Consider the following 21,613-nt stretch of genomic DNA (forward strand, 5'->3'; position numbering starts at 1 on the left):
TTGACCTGCGCTCAAGGACACCACAAAATACTGAAATGATTGAAGCTAGCGTGAGTAAAACAGAGAAACCCACTGAGGGTATTGAACAGCCCAGAAGCAATAAATCATAAAATAAAACCCAATCAGATAGGGAAGTAATAAGGTTTCTAATAGGGCACATAAATGTACATGAAATGCACGGATCAGGCACACACAGTTGCAATTGCTGAGAGTAAAGTGTTAAAACATGAGCCTATACAATGAGCCTATAAACGAAATAAGTGAACTGTCCCGCAACCTTGCACAGCGATATAACAGCACCAAAAAACATATACCATGTGGATATAATTAGTCCTGTGCCACATAAGTGATGGAGCAATAAGAGTACAGGTGCATTCACCGGGGCGCAAGGTAAATATGAGACACTCGCAGCGGCTGTAACAGGTGGATGACACCGATAGATGTCAATTCACACTGCGAGGACTAATTATAGGGTAAGGATGAGGGTAAGTTTATGTGTGGGGTCAGGAGGCGCTTACAGGGTGGATGTAGTAGAACCATGTGTGTACGAAGTGTACGAAGCGGAGATGTGTGTGTATGAGTTGTACGGAGAGGAGCTGTGCGTGTATGAGGTGTATGGAGCGGAGCCGTGTGTGTATGAGGTGTACGGAGCGGAGCCATGTGTGTGTATGAGGTGTACGGAGCGGAGCCGTGTGTGTACGAGGTGTACGGAGCGGAGCTGTGTGTGTACAAGGTGTACGGAGCAGAGCCATGTGTGTATGGAGCGGAGCAGTGTGTGTACGAGGTGTACGGAGAGGAGCCATTTGTGTATGAGGTGTATGGAGAGAAGCCGTGTGTGTACGAAGTGTACAGAGCGGAGCCGTGTGTGTACGAGGTGTACGGAGAGAAGTTTCATGTGTACAAGGTGTACAGAGCTGAGCCGTGTGTGTACGAGGTGTACGGAGAGAAGCCGCGTGTGTACAAAGTGTACGAAGCAGAGCCGCATGTGGACGGAGGAGCCATGTGTGTACGGAGCGGAGCCGTGTGTGTACGAGGTGTACAGAGCGGAGCCACGCGTGTACGAGGTGTATGGAGTGGAGATGTGGATGTACGAGGTGTACAAAGTGGAGATGTGCGTGTGTTTTGACATTGGGGGGGCCATAATTTTGTAGTTATGCCACTGCTCATCACTACCTACTTGCTTTAATCCTCTAAATGCTTTCTTTTTGTCACTTATTGCGCCCCTTACAGCTCTATTTAACCATAGTGGTTTCCTCCTATTTCTAGCATGTTAATTCTCATACGGTATATATTGTGCACAGGTCCTATTCAGGATGCTAATAAACGTCTCCCATTTTCTTTGTGTATTTTTATGTCTCAGGATATCGTCCCAGTTAATTGCACCAAGATCATCTCTCATCCATTGGAAATTTGCTTTCTTGAAGTCTAGTGTACTTGTAACCCCTCTACTATACATCTTATTAAAGGATACAAAGCAGCAGCACGCTCTGCTGAAGCTCATCTGTTTAGGTGATAAAGCTCACCATGCAACCGATCTGTTGAAAGGGATAAAAGAACAGACCAATCAGTGGCTCTCCCTGCTGAACCTCCAACCAGGTCTGGTTGTGTGTGATAATGGGTGTAGCTTGGTGGCAGCTTTAAAGCTTGGCAAGCTGGTACCATGCATGGCCCAAGTGCTGAACTATGTTGAACAGCATTTTTTAAAAACATACCTTGACTTTCCTGACCTACTTGCCAAGGTACACCATGTCAGGTCACATTTCCAAAAGTCATTTCAGGCTTTTGCTGGTCTAGCTTCACTGCAGCAGCGCTTTAATTTGCCTCATCACTGACTGATTTGTGACCTGCCGGCACTCTGGAATTCGACCTTCCATACATTGGCAAGGCTTAGTGAGTAGCAGAGGGCAGTCTCTGAATTCCAGATTCTCAATGCCCGTCAGAGTAACACTCAGCCCCACACATAACTGCCGAGTGGATGTGGATCGCTGACCTATGTGAGGTCTTGAAAACTTTGAGTACTGCATCAAGATGGTGTGCGCTGATGATGCTATTATCAGCATAATAATGTATTTTAAAACATTCAAGATTATCAAAGAGGAAGCTTTGAATGTCGAGCAGGTGGCTATGGAGCAATATTTTACAGTGACTGATACCACACACCCAAGTGTCACACAATATTATCAGGCCACATGGGGCGATGATGAGGAACAGGAGGATAATGAGGAGGAACAGGAGTTTTGGCTCTGCACATTAGAGGGGGCTCAAAATCCCAGCTTCATGCTTGTCCAGCATGGATGGCCTGAAGAGGAGGAGGAGGCTATGCATCGAGAGGAGGAGAGGATGGTTGGTGTTCTTCCTGGTGAGGACACTTAATATTTGACTCTTTGAAGTTTGCCACACATGGCAGAGTTCATGTCAGATACCTTTCCCAAGACCCTACAGATAGTAGGGATGGTTAGCACTCGAATACAAGGTGTGGATGTATGGTGCTAGTGAAAAGGGAACTGCTAGTCCCGTCAGCATAAGTTCAATGTAGAGTCACTGCACACGTAAATTTTTGATAGAAGTGAAATACTTTAATTTTATTTGACGGTGAAGAAGCGAAAGCTTTTTGATGTTTCGGCCTCACAATGGCCTTTATCATATAGGCGCTGAAAAAATAAAATATACATAATAAAAATCAGAGAAATATATACAAGATAAAAGTATACAGATAGCATACCAAATAAAGAATGAGTATCTCCCAGAGATGCATTTTTACTAAGTCACATGCCATATGATCATTAGAGGACATAAAGATACTTGGAAGACAAGGGAAGAGAAGAAAGAAGGCATGGCGGTAGAAAGAACTCAATTACATAGAGAAAGTATAGCAGTCGTACCCCTTTGGAGAAGAGAGGTTGTAGTCACCGGGTAAATAGTTTCACTGTTAGGCAATGTTTCTAAATTCACTGGATTGTCCTGTAGATGGGAATTGAAAGATGGGCACAAAAATTATATAGTCTGCTCGTTATCATGTCGAGAGATATATAGTATCACAGAAGGGAAACATTTTTTTTAAGGAGACCAAATCCTATACACACAATAGAGAATAAATAGTACATTATAGTACCTGAGACTGATATGTTTGGCCTTATAGTTATAAACATAAGAAATGTGATCAGTGAGAAGGTTTGAAATAACTCCAAGGTCAGTGATATTAATTCTTGGAATGCCAATAGTTTGACAAAATTGTATTGAAATAAAAGACGTGACCCCCATGGGGAAAAAAAAGGGTGAAATAGGGGGCTGTATTGATCGTATAATAATTATTCCCATGAAGCATGTGTTTAGTATAAAGTGCAATGCAATGTCCAAAATCAGTATAGTCATAAGTATAAAGAGACATATGGGGTACCTTTCTGACAAGTGGACCTAATTACTGAGGATCCACAATTATGGAAATGTGCCAAAAGAAAATTGCCTTGAAAGAAAAAAGAGGTTTCTTTATAAACATGTAAAAAGATGCTACATTGGTGATGTAGCGATGGTTAAATTAGAAGTATATTACTTACTATCATTAATGGCAGTGGGAGATGCAGGCACCGCCGTGCCTGTGCAGTGAATGAGCGCGGTGTCTGTGTCAGCATCCCTATCAATGTCTGGGTCGGTCATCTGACCGGAAGTGACGTCAGACGCTGGCACATGCGCTGTTTGATGCAGCATTGTCGCCCCATATCAGAGAGCCACCAGAAAGATGGCGCGGGGAGACCGCGCCTGCGCAGTAGCGCATGGTAGATGACGTGGCGCAGTATAGAGCAGTTTTGTCGCCCCATCTACCATGCGCCAGCTGGGCCATTTTCATGAGACTGTCCCATCAGCAAGGGCTATATGTTGGTATAACTATGATGAGAAGTTAACCAAGATGGTGAAGGCCTGCTTAGGTGACCACACCAGCGTCCTTCCTGATTCTTGAGATCCCTTTAACTATTGGTTGTCCAAGCTGCACACTTGGCCAGACCTCTCCTTGTACGCCTTTGGGGTAGTGCCATGCCCTGCCATGTGTTGTCTGAGTGGGTTTTTAGCTCGGCAGGTGCAATCATAACGGATAGGTGCACACGCCTGTCAATGGAAAATGCAGACAGGATGACTCTTTTAAAAAATTGAACAAGGTCTGAATTTCCTCTGACTTTGTAAGCCTTATGGATGACAGCAACATTATGTAAATGCAGGCTAAATTTTTTTTTTTGTTATTGGGGGGGGGGAGAGTTATCTTAACGTCCTTCCCTTGCGATCCAAAACCATTTTGTTCAGGGAATCGGACCTCCTCCTCCTCCTGCAACAAGTACTTAGATTTCATATATGTATACCCCACTTGGGTAATGTTTTGTACTTTTTGAAACCTTTGCATATTGTGCAATGGTGAAACTTGCACTCTATCTCTACCTCTTGTAATACCTGCAAAGTTTATTGTGATGTTGCCATCATGGTGTCTTTCAGCTGGTCTGAGACAGATCCCTTGGCTAATTTTTTTGAAAAATTGGCACATTGTGCAATAGTGAAACTTGTACTCCCTATCTGTACCTCTTGTTATACCTGCTAAGTGTATTGTGAGATCCCATCACGGCCTCTTTTAGCATGTATGATACACCTTTGGGTAATTTTTGGAAACCTTTGTACACTGTGCAATGGTCAAATTTCTACTCTCAATCTCTACCTCTTCTAATAACTGCAAAGTGTGCTGTCAGCCAGTCGAGGTTGCATAATGCTGTGCAAGATGTGAGCACGTTGTGCATTTGGAAGCCCAGATACTGGATCTAAATGTGCAGCTGGCAGCACTGAGATCCATAGACAATATGGAAAGGAGTCTTCTGCTTACTGAGCAGACGCTCAGTGGGATAGATAAGGGGGGATGCTATTTTGGAGCTGCAGGACAGTGAAGCAGCAAGCTGGGTGACAGTTAGAAGGTGGAGGTAGAGGGAAGAGCGCCAGGGAGACTAGTCCTGATGGGTTGTGTGAATGCTTTAATGGGACATTAAAACAGCTCATTGGGACTTTTACCAGGACCTACAGGGACTGGGAGAAATTATTGCCACACCTCCTGTTTGCCTATTGGGAGGTGCCCCAAGAATCCACGGGGTTCTCCCCGTTCGAGCTGGTATACGGGAAATGGGTAAGGGGACCCCTAGACTTAGTGCTAGTACACTGGGAAGGGGAGGGCCTCATAGAAGGGGTACCTATTGTACCCTATGTGCTGGAATTCCGGGACCGCCTACAGGCACTGACCCAGGTTGTACGTGAGAACATGCAGGCGACCCAGCGGCGCCAGCGCGTATGGTACGATCGGAGGGCCAGAGAGCGCACCTTGGAAATAGGACAGAAGGTCCTGGTGTTAGAGCCCACTAAGCAGAACAAGTTCCAAACTGCATGGCAGGGGCCCTACCAGGTAGTGGGGAAAATAGCCGACACAACCTATAATGTCGCCAATTGTGACGACCCCAGGGTTATCCACATGTTCCACGTGAATATGCTGAAGCCCTACCGGGAGCGCCCTGAAGAGGTAGTGGCCATCTGTGCACCTGAAGCAGAGGATTTAGCCGGACTTCCCTTGCCGGATGTCTTAGGGGAAAGGACTCAGTCTAAAACATGGGACCAGGTACACTTGGGTGAAGACCTAGGCCCCCGGGAGAGACAGCAGGTGGAAGAGTTGTTGAGGCAGCGACAGAGGATGTTTTCGGGGAGACCAGGGTACACTCGCCTGACATAACAAAAGGTTGAGACCCAGAATCAGACCCCCCTGCGACAAAACCCCTTCCGCGTCCCTGAGTCTGTACGAGAGGGGATGCAACAAGAGATACAAGAGATGTTGCGTTTAGGGGTCATTGAAGAGTCAGACAGTCCTTGGGCATCCCCCGTAGTGTTAGTCCCCAAGAAGGATGGGACTACACGGTTTTGTGTAGACTATCGTAAGCTCAATGAGAAAACAGTGACGGATACATATCCCATGCCGCGTGTGGATGAGTTGTTAGACCAGCTGGCGGGGGCAAAGTATTTGACCACCATCGATCTATGCAAAGGCTACTGGCAGATTCCTCTTAGTCCTGACGCTATTCCCAAGTCGGCATTTGTCACCCCGTTCGGCTTATTCCAGTTTCGAGTTATGCCATTCGGGATGAAGAATGCTCCGGCGACCTTCCAAAGGCTGGCTGACCGGCTTCTGGATGGTCTCCAGGACTATGCTTGTGCCTACCTGGACAACATCGCCATCTACAGTGCGACATGGGAAGAGCATCTAAATCACCTAGAGACAGTATTGGACAGGATCCACCAGGCCGGAATCACCCTGAACCCAAACAAGTGTCACGTGGGCAAAGCAGAGGTTCAGTATTTAGGGCATTGGGTGGGAAGTGGGAAGTGGGAAACAGCGACCAGAACCAGCCAAGATTGAGGCCATAGCCAAATGGCCCACCCCACGCACTAAAACCTAGGTCATGGCGTTTCTAGGGACAGTGGGGTATTACAGGAAATTCGTTCCCAATTACAGCAGCGTAGCCAAGCTCCTCACTGATCTGACCCGTAAGAACCAACCCCGCCAGGTAACCTGGACCCCAGAGAGTGAGGAAGCCTTCCACCAACTAATGGACACCCTCACCAATACCCCTGTATTGGCCGCACCCGATCCAACTAAACGTTTCCTTGTTCACACAGATGCTTCTATGTTTGGATTGAGGGCAGTACTGATCCAAGTCGGGCTGGACGGCCAAGAACACCCGGTAGCTTACATGAGTCGGAAACTACTGCCCCGTGAAGTAAGCTATGCGGCGGTAGTATGGGCACTCAAAAAATTGCAACCATATTTATATGGACGACAATTTTCCCTCCTAACGGACCATAATCCCCTAGTCTGGCTTAATCGGGTCTCCGGAGACAACGCCAGATTGCTGCGGTGGAGTTTAGCCCTACAACCTCTGGACTTCACCATCCACTACAGACCCGGCAAACAAAACGGTAACGCCGATGGACTAAGTCGACAAACGGAACTTGTACCAACCCCATAAACTTCGGTCATCCCCAAACCGATCCATTAATCGACTGTGTATGCCGATTGCGTTGCTGAAAAGGGGGAGCCGTGTTACGTAACCACTCAGCATCCAGCATATGTTGTGCAGTTATATGTATGTATAATAGGTTCCATGGGAGATGCATGTCCCTAATGCATCAGCCCACAGGCTGCACCCTGGCAAGAGGGGACACGATATTCACCTTTTGTCCGCCCCCTCCCCCCCACCTTTGTAATTCCCACAGTAAATATTGGCAGGCTCCGGCCACCTGCGGCTATTGTAATGTATGTCTGGCCTGTCGCTTTTCTATTGGCCTGCCCTCTATCTGTGTGATATATTCTGTGTCCTGTGAGTAAAATGTTGTCAGACTGGAAATACATGGAGAAGCAGTGATCTTTTATATGCGCCCATGTAACCAAGGAATTCCAGCCAGTGTCCTTCATTCAGACTCCAGCCAAAGCAGAGTGGACCTCCGGAAACACGGGGTGGTACTGAAAGAGGTACCCGAGATTGGAAGACCCCGTTACAGACGCCTTTGGGTAATTTTTGGAAACCTTTGTACACTGTGCAATGGTCAAATTTCTACTCTCAATCTCTACCTTTTGTAATAACTGCAAAGTGTGCTGCCAGCCAGTCGAGGTTGCATACTGCTGTGCGAGATGTGAGCACGTTGTGCATTTGGAAGCCCAGATACTGGATCTAAATGTGCAGCTGGCAGCACTGAGATCCATAGACAATATGGAAAGGAGTCTTCTGCTCACTGAGCAGACGCTCAGTGGGATAGATAAGGGGGGATGCTATTTTGGAGCTGCAGGACAGTGAAGCAGCAAGCTGGGTGACAGTTAGAAGGTGGAGGTAGAGGGAAGAGCGCCAGGGAGACTAGTCCTGATCTGGCACAACCCAATAAGTTTGCTAATTTGGTAGATGAGGGGAGTGTCAGTGCAGGGGTAGCACTGCTGCAGCAAGGCATGTCCTATGAAAGCTGGAGGAGTGTCTGCTCCAGTAAGGAGGGAAATAGGAGAGGGCAGGCCAGACAGGTGCTGGTAGTGGGCGACTCAATTATTAGGGGAACAGATAGGGCAATCTATCACAAAGACAGGGATCGTCGAACGGTGTGCTGCCTACCTGGAGCTCGAGTCCGACACATCGCTGATTGGGTTGACAGATTACTGGGAGGGGCTGGTGAGGACCTAGCGGTCACGGTGGAAGGTCCTTAAAGATTATTTCAGGGAATTAGGCTGCAAGCTTAAAGCAAGGAACTCCAAGGTGGTATTCTCTGAAATTCTGCCTGTACCACATGCCACACCAGAGAGGCAATGGGAGATTAGGGAGATAAGTAAGTGACTCAGGAATTGGTGTAGTAAGGAGGGGTTTGGGTTCCTAGAGAACTGGGCCAACTTCTCAGTTGGCTACAGGTTCTACGCTAGAGATGGGCTGCACCTCAATGGGGAGGGTTCAGCTGTACTGGGGAGAAAATGGCTTGAAGGTTGGAGGAGTGTTTAACCCAAGCATGCATGAAGTCACAAATCTAAACTTTTACGTAACGGGGGTGTAATAATACTACAATTATGCCTAGATTCAAAGTTCCCTTCTAGAATGTTCCTCACACTAAGCTCTGCTACATCTATAGCTGCGAGCCTGTTTCCCCCTAGCTCTCTTCTTCCTCCCTCTGCCTGCGTGTGTGTAACACTAAACCTCTCACCTCTCCCTCAGGAATATGGTAATTAGCAGAAACCACCATGGTTACTTACCGGTAGCCGGTTTTTCCGGAACCCATGACAGCACCACCTGAGAGAGGGATCCGCCCCACCAGGACAGGAGCCTACTGAGACATAAGGGGCGGCACCTCTCCCCCGCTTCAGTTGGGTTACAGAGCACTGAGAGGACTTCCCGGTTAGTTACATGTTTAATCCAACACCACAACACTCAAAAAACACCATACTAATTGTGCACACCCATATGGTGAAAAAGGGGGGGAATATACGGGTGCTGTCATGGGTTCTGGAAAAACCGGCTACCGGTAAGTAACCATGGTGGTTTTCCCTTCACCCATGACAGCACCACCTGAGAGATTTTTGGAGATTCGAAACACCTTAGGGAGGGACCACCGCTTGCAGCACCCGTCTACCGAAGGTTAAGTCAGCAGAGGAGGATAGATTCAACCTATAGTGCTTAAAGAAGGTTGAAGGTGAGGCCCAGGTAGCGGCCTTACAAATCTGTTCAATCGATACCTCTGCTTTTTCGGCCCAGGAGGTCACCACGGCTCTGGTGGAATGAGCCTTGATGCCGTCAGGAATCGGGATACCACTAGCTGTGTAAGCTACACTAATGGCCTCCCTAATCCATCTAGCAATAGTCCCTTTTGAAACCCCATAGCCTTTCCTGGCACCCTGAAAAGCTACGAATAGGGACTGGGACCTCCTCCACTGGCTAGTCATAGATATGTATTTTACGAGAGCTCTCTTAACATCCTGATTATGGAACTTTTCCTCCCCCAGATTTTTTGGGTTCTCGCAGAAAGATGGAAGGACAATTTCCTGGCCCCGATGGAAATCTGATGCTACTTTGGGCAGATAAGCGGGGTCTGTTCTTAACACTACTCTATCCTGAAAGACTTGCGTATAAGGTGGATTTACTGAGAGAGCCTGTAAATCGCTTATCCTGCGGGCTGAGGTGAGGGCCACTAACAGGATTGTTTTTAGGGTCAGAAACTTTAGGGGTAGCTGATGTAATGGCTCATACGGATCTTTTGTAAGGGCTTCTAGCACTAGGTTTAAATCCCAGGGGGCTATCTGGGGTATTGGGATAGGCCTAGCTCTATGGCAGGATTTAATAAATCTGGCTACCCATCTATTTGATGCCAATATGCAGTTGTAGAGCGCCCCTAGTGCAGACACCTGAACTTTAAGTGTGTTCACTGCTAACCCCATCTGCAACCCCGATTGTAAGAACTCCAGGATGGCATTAATCGGGGGATCTTTTCCTAACGGCCTACCTAAGAACTGCAGGAACTTATTCCATGTTCTGCAGTAGATGTTAGTCATCACTGGTTTCCTACTCTTTAGCAGGGTGGCCACCAACCCGGGGGAGAACCCTCTATCCGTTAAAAGCGCCCTTTCAAATTCCACGCCGTCAGATGGAATCCTTTGACCTGAGTGTGGAATATTGGACCTTGAGCTAGTAGGTCCGGGATTTCTGGCAGAACCCATGGATCGGAGAGGGACATTCTTCGTAGCAGAGCAAACCAGGGCCTTTTTGGCCAAAATGGAGTTATTAGAATCACCCTGGCCTGATCGTTTCTGATTTTTCTGACAACTGTTGGGATCAGAGCCACATAAGCTAGCCTGAAGTTCCACTGGATGTGCAACGAGTCCACTGCCCATGGTTTTTCCCTCGGGTTTAGAGAGCAGAACCTTTCTGTTTGCCTGTTGTGTTTGTTGGCAAAGAGGTCTATCACCGATTTCCCCCAAAGCTGAGTTATTTTATGAAAAATGGACCGGTTTAGCGCCCATTCCCCCTGCTTCAGGGTATTGCGACTCAAGAAGTCTGCCTCTATGTTTTCTGCCCCTTTTATATGTAAGGCTGTCAAGGAGTGTAGGTGTTCTTCTGCTCTGCTCAGACTGTCTGTCGCCGCTTCCATTAAGGAGTGTGATCTTGTCCCTCCTTGGTGGTTGATGTATGCCACTACTACCTTGTTGTCTGACATGATGCGTACATTTCGACCCTGGAGTAGTGGAATGAAGTGACTTAGGGCCTTGCTCACTGCCCACAGTTCTCTCAGGTTGGAGGATACTTCCCTTTCTTGACGCGTCCAGGAACCCTGACCTATGATGCCCCTTAGGTATGCCCCCCACCCCGAGGAGCTTGCATCTGTTAAGATTATATCTGACGTCTGTCTGTCCCACGGTATTCCCAAGGTCAGATTTCTCTTGTCCAGCCACCAATTGAGAGAGTCTCTGGTTTTTAAGGAAAGCTCCAGCTTTCCTTCTAAACGCCCTCTTAGCGATCTTTGTGCTGTTAGTATATCTCCCACTGGAGTTGCCGGGTGTGAAACTGAGCCCACCTGACCACCGGAATACAGGATGTTAGGGTACCTAGCAGGGACATTGCTCTTCCTAAAGTCATACGTGGTTGGTTTTAGCCCGTGAAGGCCAGATTTTGCACCTTTTCTATTTTGGACTCTGGGAGCAGACACTCTTGCTTTTCTGAGTCTAGTACGAATCCTAGGAAGGTCTGTTTTTTTAGGGGTTGCAATTTTGATTTTTTGAAATTGACTATCCACCCTAATTCCTGCAAGGTGTTGATCACCCGGGTCAACTGCGCTGTACAGTGGTCCTCTGAGCTGCCTACTATGAGAAAATCATCCAGGTATGGTATTATGACCGTGTCGTGAATCCGGAGAAAGGCAGTCACTTCCTCTATGACCTTGGTGAAAATTCTCGGGGCTATAGATATGCCAAACGGAAGAGCCCTGAACTGAAAATGCCTTAGTGTGCCTTGAATATAAAGTGCTACCCTCAAGTATTTCTGGTAATCTGGGTGGATAGGGATGTGATAATACGCATCCTTTAAATCGACTACGGCCATGAAGCAATCTTGGTGTAGCAGCTTCACCGCCGTAGTTACTGATTCCATCTTGAAGGTCTAGTTCCTTATCCATAGATTGAGCCGTTTGAGATTTATGATTGTCCTGAATGTTTGATCGGGTTTTTTTTATCAGAAAAAGGGGTGAATAGAACCCCTTCCCTTCCTGTAGGCGTGGTACCTCGGAGAGTACCCGCTTGTCTATCAGGCTCAGGATCTCTGTTTCTAAGGCCACCTGCTCTTCGGTCACCTTCCTGATGGGTGTGATGACGACCACGGATTTTGGCTGACGAATGAAGGGAATTTTCAGGCCTTCTGTTAGGATGGTTAGGATCCAGGCGTTGGAGGAGATCTTCTCCCAGGTTTGGAAAAAGAGTGCCAATCTCCCCCCCACTGGAATACTGGCGTCACTGTGGCGACTTCTTTGAGGTGGAGGTGCCTCCACCAAACATAAATCCCGATTCTTTTTTTCTTTTATCCTCCCATCTTCTCCTGTCAGGGGGAGGGCGCCCCCTATTGAATCTCCCCCTCCGAAAGGGCTGTCTCCTCTGATCCATAGGGAATCTGGGGAAGCCTTGTTTCTTATCGCCTGCTTTCTCCAGTATATCGTCCAAGTTCTTGCCGAACAAGAATCGACCGTCGCAGGGGAGAGAGCATAATTTGGCCTTGGACTGAAGGTCACCCGGACAGCCCTTAAGCCATAACGCGCGTCTAGCAGCATTTGATAGTGACGCTGCCCTGGCTGCCATCCGCATAGAGTCCGCCGAGGTATCGGCCAAAAAAGCTGCTGCCCTGTGCAAGAGATACATCTCCGATAAGATTTTCTCTCTTGGGACCCTTGAAGGCAGCTTTTCTTCTAACTGCTGCAGCCAGATCATGAGTGAGCGTGCCGTGCAAGTGCCTGCTATCGCCGGTTTTAATCCTCCTGCTGTCGCCTCCCATGCGTGTCTCAAATATGAGTCCGCCTTCTTGTCTAGCGGGTCTCTAAGAACCCCTGCGTCTTCCAGGGGCAGGGCCGACCTTTTGGAGGACCTGGACACTGCTGCATCTATTTTGGGGATTTTGTCCCATATCTCTGCATCCTTCTGCCCGAAGGGATATCGTCTCTTAGAAGTGGATGGAAGGGCCCCCGATTTTCCGGGCTTTTTCCACTCTCTCAATAAGTGCCTGGATTTTCTCGTTTACTGGAAAGGTTTGTTTTTTCCTCTCCTGAAGCCCCCCAAACATAACATCCTCTAGGGTTTTAGCCGCCTTTTCTTCCTGTAGGCCCATTGTAGCTCTAATGGCCTTTAGGAGGGCGTCTGTGTCTTCTACAGGGAAACATGGTTTACCCCCCATGTCGCTGTCTGAGGAGTATGATTTTTCCACCTGAGATGACATTGACGTGGAATCCGAGGGGGAACTAGGGGGATCCTTCCTGTTTTTTTTCCCTTTTCTCAATAGGGACTTAATTGAGCCTTCCATTTCTGACCTTAGGGCAGATATCAGATTGGCTGCGAAACTAGGTGCTTCCTCCGCCATAGTCCGCTGAATGCACGCAGCACAGAGATCTTTTTGCCAATCTCTTGCTAGGGGAGATTTATATATAGCACAATCCCTATTGTTCTTCTTGCCTCCCGCTTTTCTAGGCCTTTCCTACAGGGTGAAGCATACAACAGAAGCCCTATTAACATAATGCTAACATTCACGAAGATCACTCACCACCCGAAATCAAGGGTACCGGACTCGGAGGCTGCGTCGGGGCACGTGACCTGCGCTCTTTGGATCTTGAGGAGTCCCCCGACCTGCGGCTGGGGCGACTGCTGCTGGAATGGCTTCCATGCTCTCTGCCAGAGGGCTGAAAGGGAGGCAGGGACGCTGAACGTTCCTGCTCTGACTCCATGTTGCACCGCCGTCTGCTGCCACCTTCTCTTTTTAAATACCGCACCTCCGCTCAGGTGAGCATCTCTCCCCTCCCCCCTGCGACCGCCGGCCGACCGCTTCAGAAAAGCCGGCCGGCGTCGCACCCGGCGCCATTAAACCGTCGCAATTCTCTGACGTCAGCCGGCGCACCCAGCATGCAACGCGCCGCTGACGTCAGGGGCCGGAAGAAGCCAGCGTCTATCCCCTGCTATGGGGATCGAGATGCGGCGTGCGCGAGGGGAGGGTGGCGCGATGGGGGCTTCCCGCAGACCCCGGGGATCCCACCGACGCCCGCACGAACCTGGAGGGCCCGGGGACTGCGCATCCAGCACCCGACCACCTGTTCTTCCTGCGCCGGGACGGGCTGGGTCCATCTTCTTTTCTTCGCCCATGACAGGTACCGCCGCCAGTGGGGTTCCTTCCAGGACAGGAACCCAACTGAAGCGGGGGAGAGGTGCCGCCCCTTATGTCTCAGTAGGTTCCTGTCCTGGCGGGGCGGATCCCTCTCTCAGGTGGTGCTGTCATGGGTGAAGGGAAAACCAGTCCTTTGTCTAAGACTGTGTGCTCTGTGTCTCAGCGCTACTGGGTCGCCACCGCTCGCCCAGGGCAACGGGGTACTCAGTACCGGGCCGTTGTCGGGGGGGAAAGCTTCACGGCAGCTGTGACCCGGTCCGTGGCCCTGGGAGCCCAATATCAATGGCGGTGATGTTAATGGTGTTAAAGTCTATATGAATAGTTCATGATGCCACCCGTGGTGTTTGGCAAGGGAGATGGTAAGCCAACACTGCAAACAGATCCGCTGGGACTGATGGTGTGGTGCAGCAGAGATGGTATAGCTCCCCACAGGTGGAGCTGTAGTCCCAGGGCAGTGTAGGTGCAATGGATGAGGAGAGGCGCAGAATGGTATGGATGCTGGTACCCAGGTGTAGTGGTGCGGGAATAACTGGAGGACACCAGAGTATGCGGTTCCTAAGCTTTACTCACTGTTTGCAGTTCATACAACTGCCTGCCTCCATACTGTGTTCTCCAGGTCAGGGCTCCAGCCAAACTCCAGGCAGGACAGGATTCTCCCTTCCACACTCCGCCAACATGTACCTTACTGAACGACTCCTTCAGTGCGCCTTTAGGTGCGAAGCACTCCAGTACTTAGTTACCCTGGAATGCCTCTCTCTAGGTGTTCCTAGTCTTTACTTGTATAACAGACAGCTGTAGCCTGCTTCAGGGACTCCTCTCTGCATCCCGGCTCTCTCTTCAGTCGCTGTTGTGTCCCAAGTCTTTGAAGGGAGCAAGGCATTAGTGGCTCAGTACTCCTCCGGTGTCTGTTGCCGGACATAAAGATTCAATCAACAACGGGGACCGGGCCCCGGCCTTTGCGCTCTCTGGACTGGAAGGGTTCTCTATATTTCTTCAACCAGCTTCCCACCGTCCTTCTATTCTCCTTCGTTCCGATCTGTTCTCTCTCTTATGGAAGGTAAGGTTATCAATCTTATCAGTCTCTTTCTCGTGCCAGCAGCCCAGATCACTGGGACCTGCTGCAGCACATCCTTCAGACCTCCATCTTCTCTCGTCTCTCTCCTCTAACCAACTAACTCATCTCACTCTTCCCACTCTTTTGTGTCATCTCACTCCACCCGCCTCCCAGCACATCTGGTGTTACGAAGCGGGGTTTCACGAGGGGTGCTCTGCTAACCCCCAGCCTAAAGCTGTTAGGTGGCCCCACTGAACTATCCTGTGTGTGGAATGCAGGTGTGGAGTGTTGTCAGGAGTTCCCACCTTACCTGGATGGTGGGGCACTACACCTTAGGAGAAGGTGCAGTACCTCTGTGGCGACTGAAGACTCAGGGGCGCCACATTATCCTATGAGGATGGCAGCATGATACCCTATGAGGGGCTGCATTAGACTATGAGGGGAGTTGCATTATATTCTATGGAGGGGCTGCATTATACCTTATGAGGGGGCTGCATTATATTCTGTGGGGGGCTGTATTACACTATATGAAGGTGGCTACATTATACCCTATGGGGCTGCATTACACTCAGGCTGGTTGCATTATTATCTATGAGGGGGCTACGTTATATTCTATGAGTGGGCTGCATTATATTCTGTGACCGGGTTACATTATACTATATGAGGGGGCTACTTCATATACTATGAGGGCGCTATATTGTACCCTATGAGGGGGCTACTTTATATTCTATATTATTCTATTTATATATTAAATTCTATTTATATTCTATAAGGGGGGGCTATCCCAACCCCTGCTACATAATTAAGACATGTACTACTTTATAATATATCATAGAATCATAGAATCGTAGAGTTGGAAGGGACCTCCTGGGCCATCTGGTCCAACCCCCTGCTCAAAGCAGGATTCGCTAAATCATCCCAGTCAGATGTCTGTCCAGCCTCTGTTTGAAGACTTCCATTGAAGGAGAACTCACCACTTCTCGTGGCAGCCTGTTCCACTCATTGATCACTCTAACTGTCAAAAAGTTTTTTCTAATATCTAATCTGTGTCTCCTCCCATTCAGTTTCATCCCATTGCTTCTAGTCTTTCCTTGTGCAAATGAGAATAAAGTTGATCCTTCTACAATGTGACAGCCCTTTAGATATTTGTAGACAGCTATTAAGTCTCCTCTCAGTCTTCTCTTTTGCAAACTAAACATTCCCAAATCCTGCAACCTTTCCTCATAAGACAGGGTTTGCAGACCGGTCACAATTCTGGTCGCTCTTTTCTGAACTTGCTCCAGTTTGTTGATGTCTTTTTTAAAATGTGGTGCCCAAAACTGGACACAATATTCCAGATGAGGTCTGACCAAAGAGGAGTAGAGGGAAATAATGACTTCACGTGATCTAGACTGTATGCTTCTGTTAATACATCCTAGAATTGCATTTGCCTTTTTTGCTGCTGCATCACACTGTTGACTCATATTCAGTCTGTGATCTATTAGTATACCCAAGTCTTTTTCACATGTGCTGTCACTTAGCCCTATTCCTCCCATTCTATATATGCTTTTTTCATTTTTATTGCCCAGATGTAGTACTTTGCATTTTTCCCTGTTAAAAACCATTCTGTTTGTTGCTGCCCACTTCTCCAGTTTATTTATATCTTTTTGAATCCTCTCTCTCTCTTCTCTAGTATTAGCTATCCCTCCTAGCTTTGTGTCATCAGCAAATTTAATCAGTTTACCCTCAATTCCTTCATCTAAATCGTTGATAAAGATGTTGAACAATACAGGGCCCAGGACAGAGCCCTGTGGTACCCCACTTGAGACATTCTTCCAACTGGATGTGCAGCCATTTACGACCACTCTTTGGGTCCGATCACTAAGCCAGTTATGAATCCACCTAACAGTTGCCTTGTCCATTCCATACTTAATCATTTTTTCAATAAGCATTGTATGAGAGACTTTGTCAAATGCTTTGCTGAAGTCAAGATATACTATATCTACAGCATTTCCTTGATCCACCCAATCAGTGATACCGTCATAGAAGGAAATTAAGTTAGTCTGACATGACTTATTAGTTACAAACCCATGCTGACTCTGTTTAATCACTTCATTCTTATCCAGGTATTGACATACATGTTGTTTAATAATTTGTTCAAAGATCTTTCCTGGTATAGAAGTCAGACTCACCGGCCTATAGTTGCCTGGGTCCATCTTCTTCCCCTTTTTGAAGATAGGAACAACATTTGCTCTTCTCCAGTCTTCTGGCACTTCTCCTGTTCTCCAAGAATTTTCAAAGATTATGGAGAGGGGTTCAAAAATTTCTTCTGCTATCTCCTTCAGTACTCTGGGGTGTAATTCATCTGGACCTGGAGACTTGAATTCATTTAGGTTAGCTAAGTGTTTCCTCACAATCTTTCTGTTTATAGATATCCTGGATTCTTCTATTCCCTTAATAGGACAGTGAATAACAGTTGATGTTACATTTCCTTTCTGAGAGAAAACAGATGCAAAATAGGAATTTAAAAGTTCAGCCTTCTCAACATCCTGTCTTACCATTTCATCATTTTCATCCTGTAAAAATCCTATAGCATCTTTGACTTTTCTTTTACTTTTGACATATCCCCAAAATCCTTTATTATTGCTTTTGACATCTCTTGCAAGCCTCAATTCATTTTCAGCTTTAGATAATCTGATTTGTGCCCTGCAGGTTCTGCAGACAGCATTATATTCTTCTTTAGATATGCCTCCCTCTTTCCATTTTATAAACATTTTTTTCTTCCTTTTTAGCATGTGCTTAAGTTCTGTGTTCATCCATCCTGGTTTCCTTAAATGCTTCCTATTCTTCCCTCTTTTCGGAATTGTTAACAACTGTGCTTTGAGAATTTCATTTTTCAAGATTTCCCATCCCTCCTGGACATTTTTGTCTTTAAGGATATCCAGCCATTGGATCCCTCCAATTCTCTTTCTGAATCCCTTAAAATCTGCCTTTCTGAAATCTAACCTTGACGTCTGAGTCTTCACAGGTCTTCCACCTCTAGTTATCCAAAATTATAAAATAGCATGGTCGCTACCTCCTAGGGTCCCAGCCACTTTTACCTCCTCAACCATTTCCTCCCTGTTTATAAGGATTAGATCCAAGGTAGCAGTTCCCCTTGTTTTCTCCCCTACCTTTTGGAAGATAAAGTTGTCAGCAAGAGAGGATAAGAATTTCCTTGACCTGTTAGTTTTGCCTGAGAGAGATTCCCAACAAATGTCTGGATAGTTGAAATCTCCCATGACAACTATGTCATATTTTTTGGAGAACTTGGCCATTTGATGCATAAAGAGTTCATCCATATCTTCAGCTTGCACAGGCGGCCTGTAGTAAATTCCTACGATGGTGTCCTTTCCATTGTTCTGTCCTTGTATTCTTACCCAAACAGTTTCCACAGAACTCCCAGTCTCTGAAGATTCAATCTCTGTGCAGACATACGCGTTTCTAACATACAATGCGACACCTCCTCCTCGTTTATCAAGTCTGTTTCTTGCAAATAAGTTGTATCCTTCTAGTCTTGTATTCCAATCATGTGTATTGTCCCACCAAGTTTCAGTGATTCCAATGACATCATATTTCTTTTCCTGTGTTAGTAGTTCCAATTCTCCTTGTTTGTTGCCCATGCTTTGTGCATTAGTATAGAAACATTTTAGTTTGTGATTGGTTTCTCTTTCTCCAATATTTTTATTAATTAGATTCTTTTGTCTTTGTTCTTCCTGTTCTTCCTTTCCACTTCTAATAGCAGAGTTCTCAATAGCATTTGTCAGGTGTATGGCTTTTTCTGGTCTTTTGCTTCCCTTCCCATGTTGTTCTAGTTTAAAGCTCTCCTTACAAGTGTAGCAAGGCGACTTCCAAATACATACTTTCCAGTCTTCGTAAGGTGCACCCCATCTCTAGCAAGTAGTCCATCGTATAAGTAGTTCACTCCGTGATCCAGAAATCCAAATCGTTGCTGACGGCACCATCGACGTAGCCAGTTGTTCACCTGCAGAATCTTATTCCACCTCCTTGTTCCATGGCCATCCACTGGGAGGATGGAAGAGAAGACCACCTGCGCTCCCAGTTCTTTCACTTTCTTGCCTAAGTCTTCAAAGTCTCTGCAGATGGTTTCCAGGTCGTTTCTTGCGGTGTCATTTGTCCCCACATGTAGTAGCAGGAATGGGTAGTCATCTGTAGGTCTGAAGAGTCCTGATATCCTGTCAGACACATCTTTAATTTTTGCACCTGGAAGACAGCACATTTCTCTTGAAGTTATATCCGGTCTGCAGATAGCGGCCTCTGTTCCTCTCAACAGGGAATCCCCCATGACCACCACTCTCCGTTTCTTCTTTCTCCATCCGGGAGGACTCTGAAGGCGTACATGGTTGTTGTTTGTTGGCAAAGTCTTATCCTGATGTATTTCTTCATCGTTTTCCTGCGTGAGAGCCTGGTACTGGTTTCTGAGCAGTATGGGTGCTGACTGCCTCCTGATCCTCCTGCTTCTCTGGGTCACATGTCTCCATTCCTCTGTTTCTTCAGGTGCACTTCGAATTTCTTCTCTTTCTGTAACATGAAGAGATAATTCTGCTCTGTCTAAGAACTCTTCACCGTCCTTAATGATCTTCAATGTAGCTAACCTCTCTTCGAGATTTTGCAACTTTTCCTCCAACAGGGACACAAGCTTGCATTTGTGGCAGGTGAAGTTTGGCTTTTCCACTGGTAAATCTGTGAACATGTAGCAAGAAATGCAGCTCACCAAATGGCTCCTGGCCTCTTCCATCTTGAGATTTCCTCTTTTCAGCTGCAACGGCCAAAACCCAGTGATCGTTGAGCTCGCGGAGACTCTTCACTTATCCTAGAAGGCACTGGGAATATGCAAATGATCTCCTCAAGACTCTTCCCCTGGTTTTCCGATTTCCTCTTTTCAGCTGCAACGGCCAAAACCCAGTGATCGTTGAGCTCACGGAGACTCTTCACTTATCCTAGAAGGCACTGGGAATATGCAAATGATCTCCTCAAGACTCTTCCCCTGGTTTTCCGATTTCCTCTTTTCAGCTGCAACGGCCAAAACCCAGTGATCGTTGAGCTCGCGGAGACTCTTCACTTATCCTAGAAGGCACTGGGAATATGCAAATGATCTCCTCAAGACTCTTCCCCTGGTTTTCCGATTTCCTCTTTTCAGCTGCAACGGCCAAAACCCAGTGATCGTTGAGCTCGCGGAGACTCTTCACTTATCCTAGAAGGCACTGGGAATATGCAAATGATCTCCTCAAGACTCTTCCTCTGGTTTTCCGATTTCCTCTTTTCAGCTGCAACGGCCAAAACCCAGTGATCGTTGAGCTCGCGGAGACTCTTCACTTATCCTAGAAGGCACTGGGAATATGCAAATGATCTCAAGACTCTTCCCCTGGTTTTCCGATTTCCTCTTTTCAGCTGCAACGGCCAAAACCCAGTGATCGTTGAGCTCGCGGAGACGCTTCACTTATCCTAGAAGGCACTGGGAATATGCAAATGATCTCCTCAAGACTCTTCCCCTGGTATTAGTGCATTTTACCGCACAATTGGTGCTCTTGTATTTATTTCTATGTAGCTACATAGTGGGCCCCAAGAATGGTTTCTCTGGTGGGCCCAAGGTACTGCAGTCCGACGCTGGCTGAGCGCCTCTGTAATTGGGTGCTGGTGTAAGCTCTATATGAGAGCTGACTCCCTGCCATAACGCCCATGATCAGTGCTAGCACCGATCGCGGACACTTAAACCCTTTGATGCCGCTGTCAAAAGTGACAGCGACAATCAGGAGCATCGGTCAAGGAGTGTGCTCATTGTGTACTTCCATCAGCACAATGCGATGAGATCATGTTAAGCTGATGGTCTCCATGGGGACCTTTGGCTGTAAGATGGCCATAGGTTCCTTTAGGAAAGGTGGCCTGTGTGTGCCTGTTAAGAGAAGGAGCCTCCTCCCTGCCTGTCAGACACTGTTTTGATGCTCTGCAGTGCAGAAGCATTGCAGATTATCAGATCATCAATCTGTCACTATTCAATGATGTCCCATAGTGGGACAATGTAAAAAAAAGTTATTAAAAAGTGTTATAATATTTTTAAAAACTCCCAAATAAACTAAAAAAATTAATCCAATAAATACATTAACTTATGTAAAAAAAAAAGCAAAAAATTACAAATATTTGATATCGCCGTGTCTGTAACGACAACCTAAAAACTGTCCCACTAGTTAATCCCTTCAGTAAACAGCGTAAAAAAACCCAATGCTTTATCATCATACCAAAGTAAAAGTGCAATAAAACATGATAAAAAAGATGAATGTAAATAAGAAAGGTTCCGCTGAAAACGTCATCTTGTCCTGCAGAAAATAAGCCATCATACATACAGCTCCATCAGCGGAAAAATAAATAAGTTATAGCTCTCAGAATAAAGCAATGCAAAAATAATTATTTTTTAATAAAATAGCTTTTATTGTATAAAAGCGACAAAACATACAAAAGATATAAATGTGGTATCACTGTAATCGTACTAACCCGAAGAATAAAACAGTCTTAACTATTTTACCACATTTGACACAAATGGGTTTGAATGACTACTAAAGGTAATATCCTCACCAGTCACCTG

General features: G+C 46.8%; 1 protein-coding gene across 2 annotated transcripts in view; it reads right to left on the reverse strand.

Annotated features, from left to right (window-relative positions):
* Window positions 1-21,613, reverse strand: part of LOC141047030 (uncharacterized) — a 406,067-nt gene that overhangs the window by 358,609 nt on the left and 25,845 nt on the right. Inside the window, exons 14-15 of one of the 2 annotated variants that reach the window (XM_073541950.1) lie at window positions 2,883-2,961; window positions 2,529-2,651 (exon numbers count right to left, since the gene is read on the reverse strand). The exons of the other annotated variant lie outside the window; for it this stretch is intronic. Coding sequence (XP_073398051.1) covers window positions 2,641-2,651; window positions 2,883-2,961 — 90 coding nt within the window. The 3' untranslated portion in view covers window positions 2,529-2,640. Of the gene's footprint in view, window positions 1-2,528; window positions 2,652-2,882; window positions 2,962-21,613 lie in introns of those variants that run through there. 2 annotated transcript variants of the gene reach the window in all.

Source organism: Dendrobates tinctorius, unplaced genomic scaffold (genome assembly GCF_039654945.1).
Source record: "Dendrobates tinctorius isolate UK_male_01 unplaced genomic scaffold, ASM3965494v1 ptg000126l, whole genome shotgun sequence".
NCBI classification, from domain to species: Eukaryota; Metazoa; Chordata; class Amphibia; order Anura; family Dendrobatidae; genus Dendrobates; species Dendrobates tinctorius.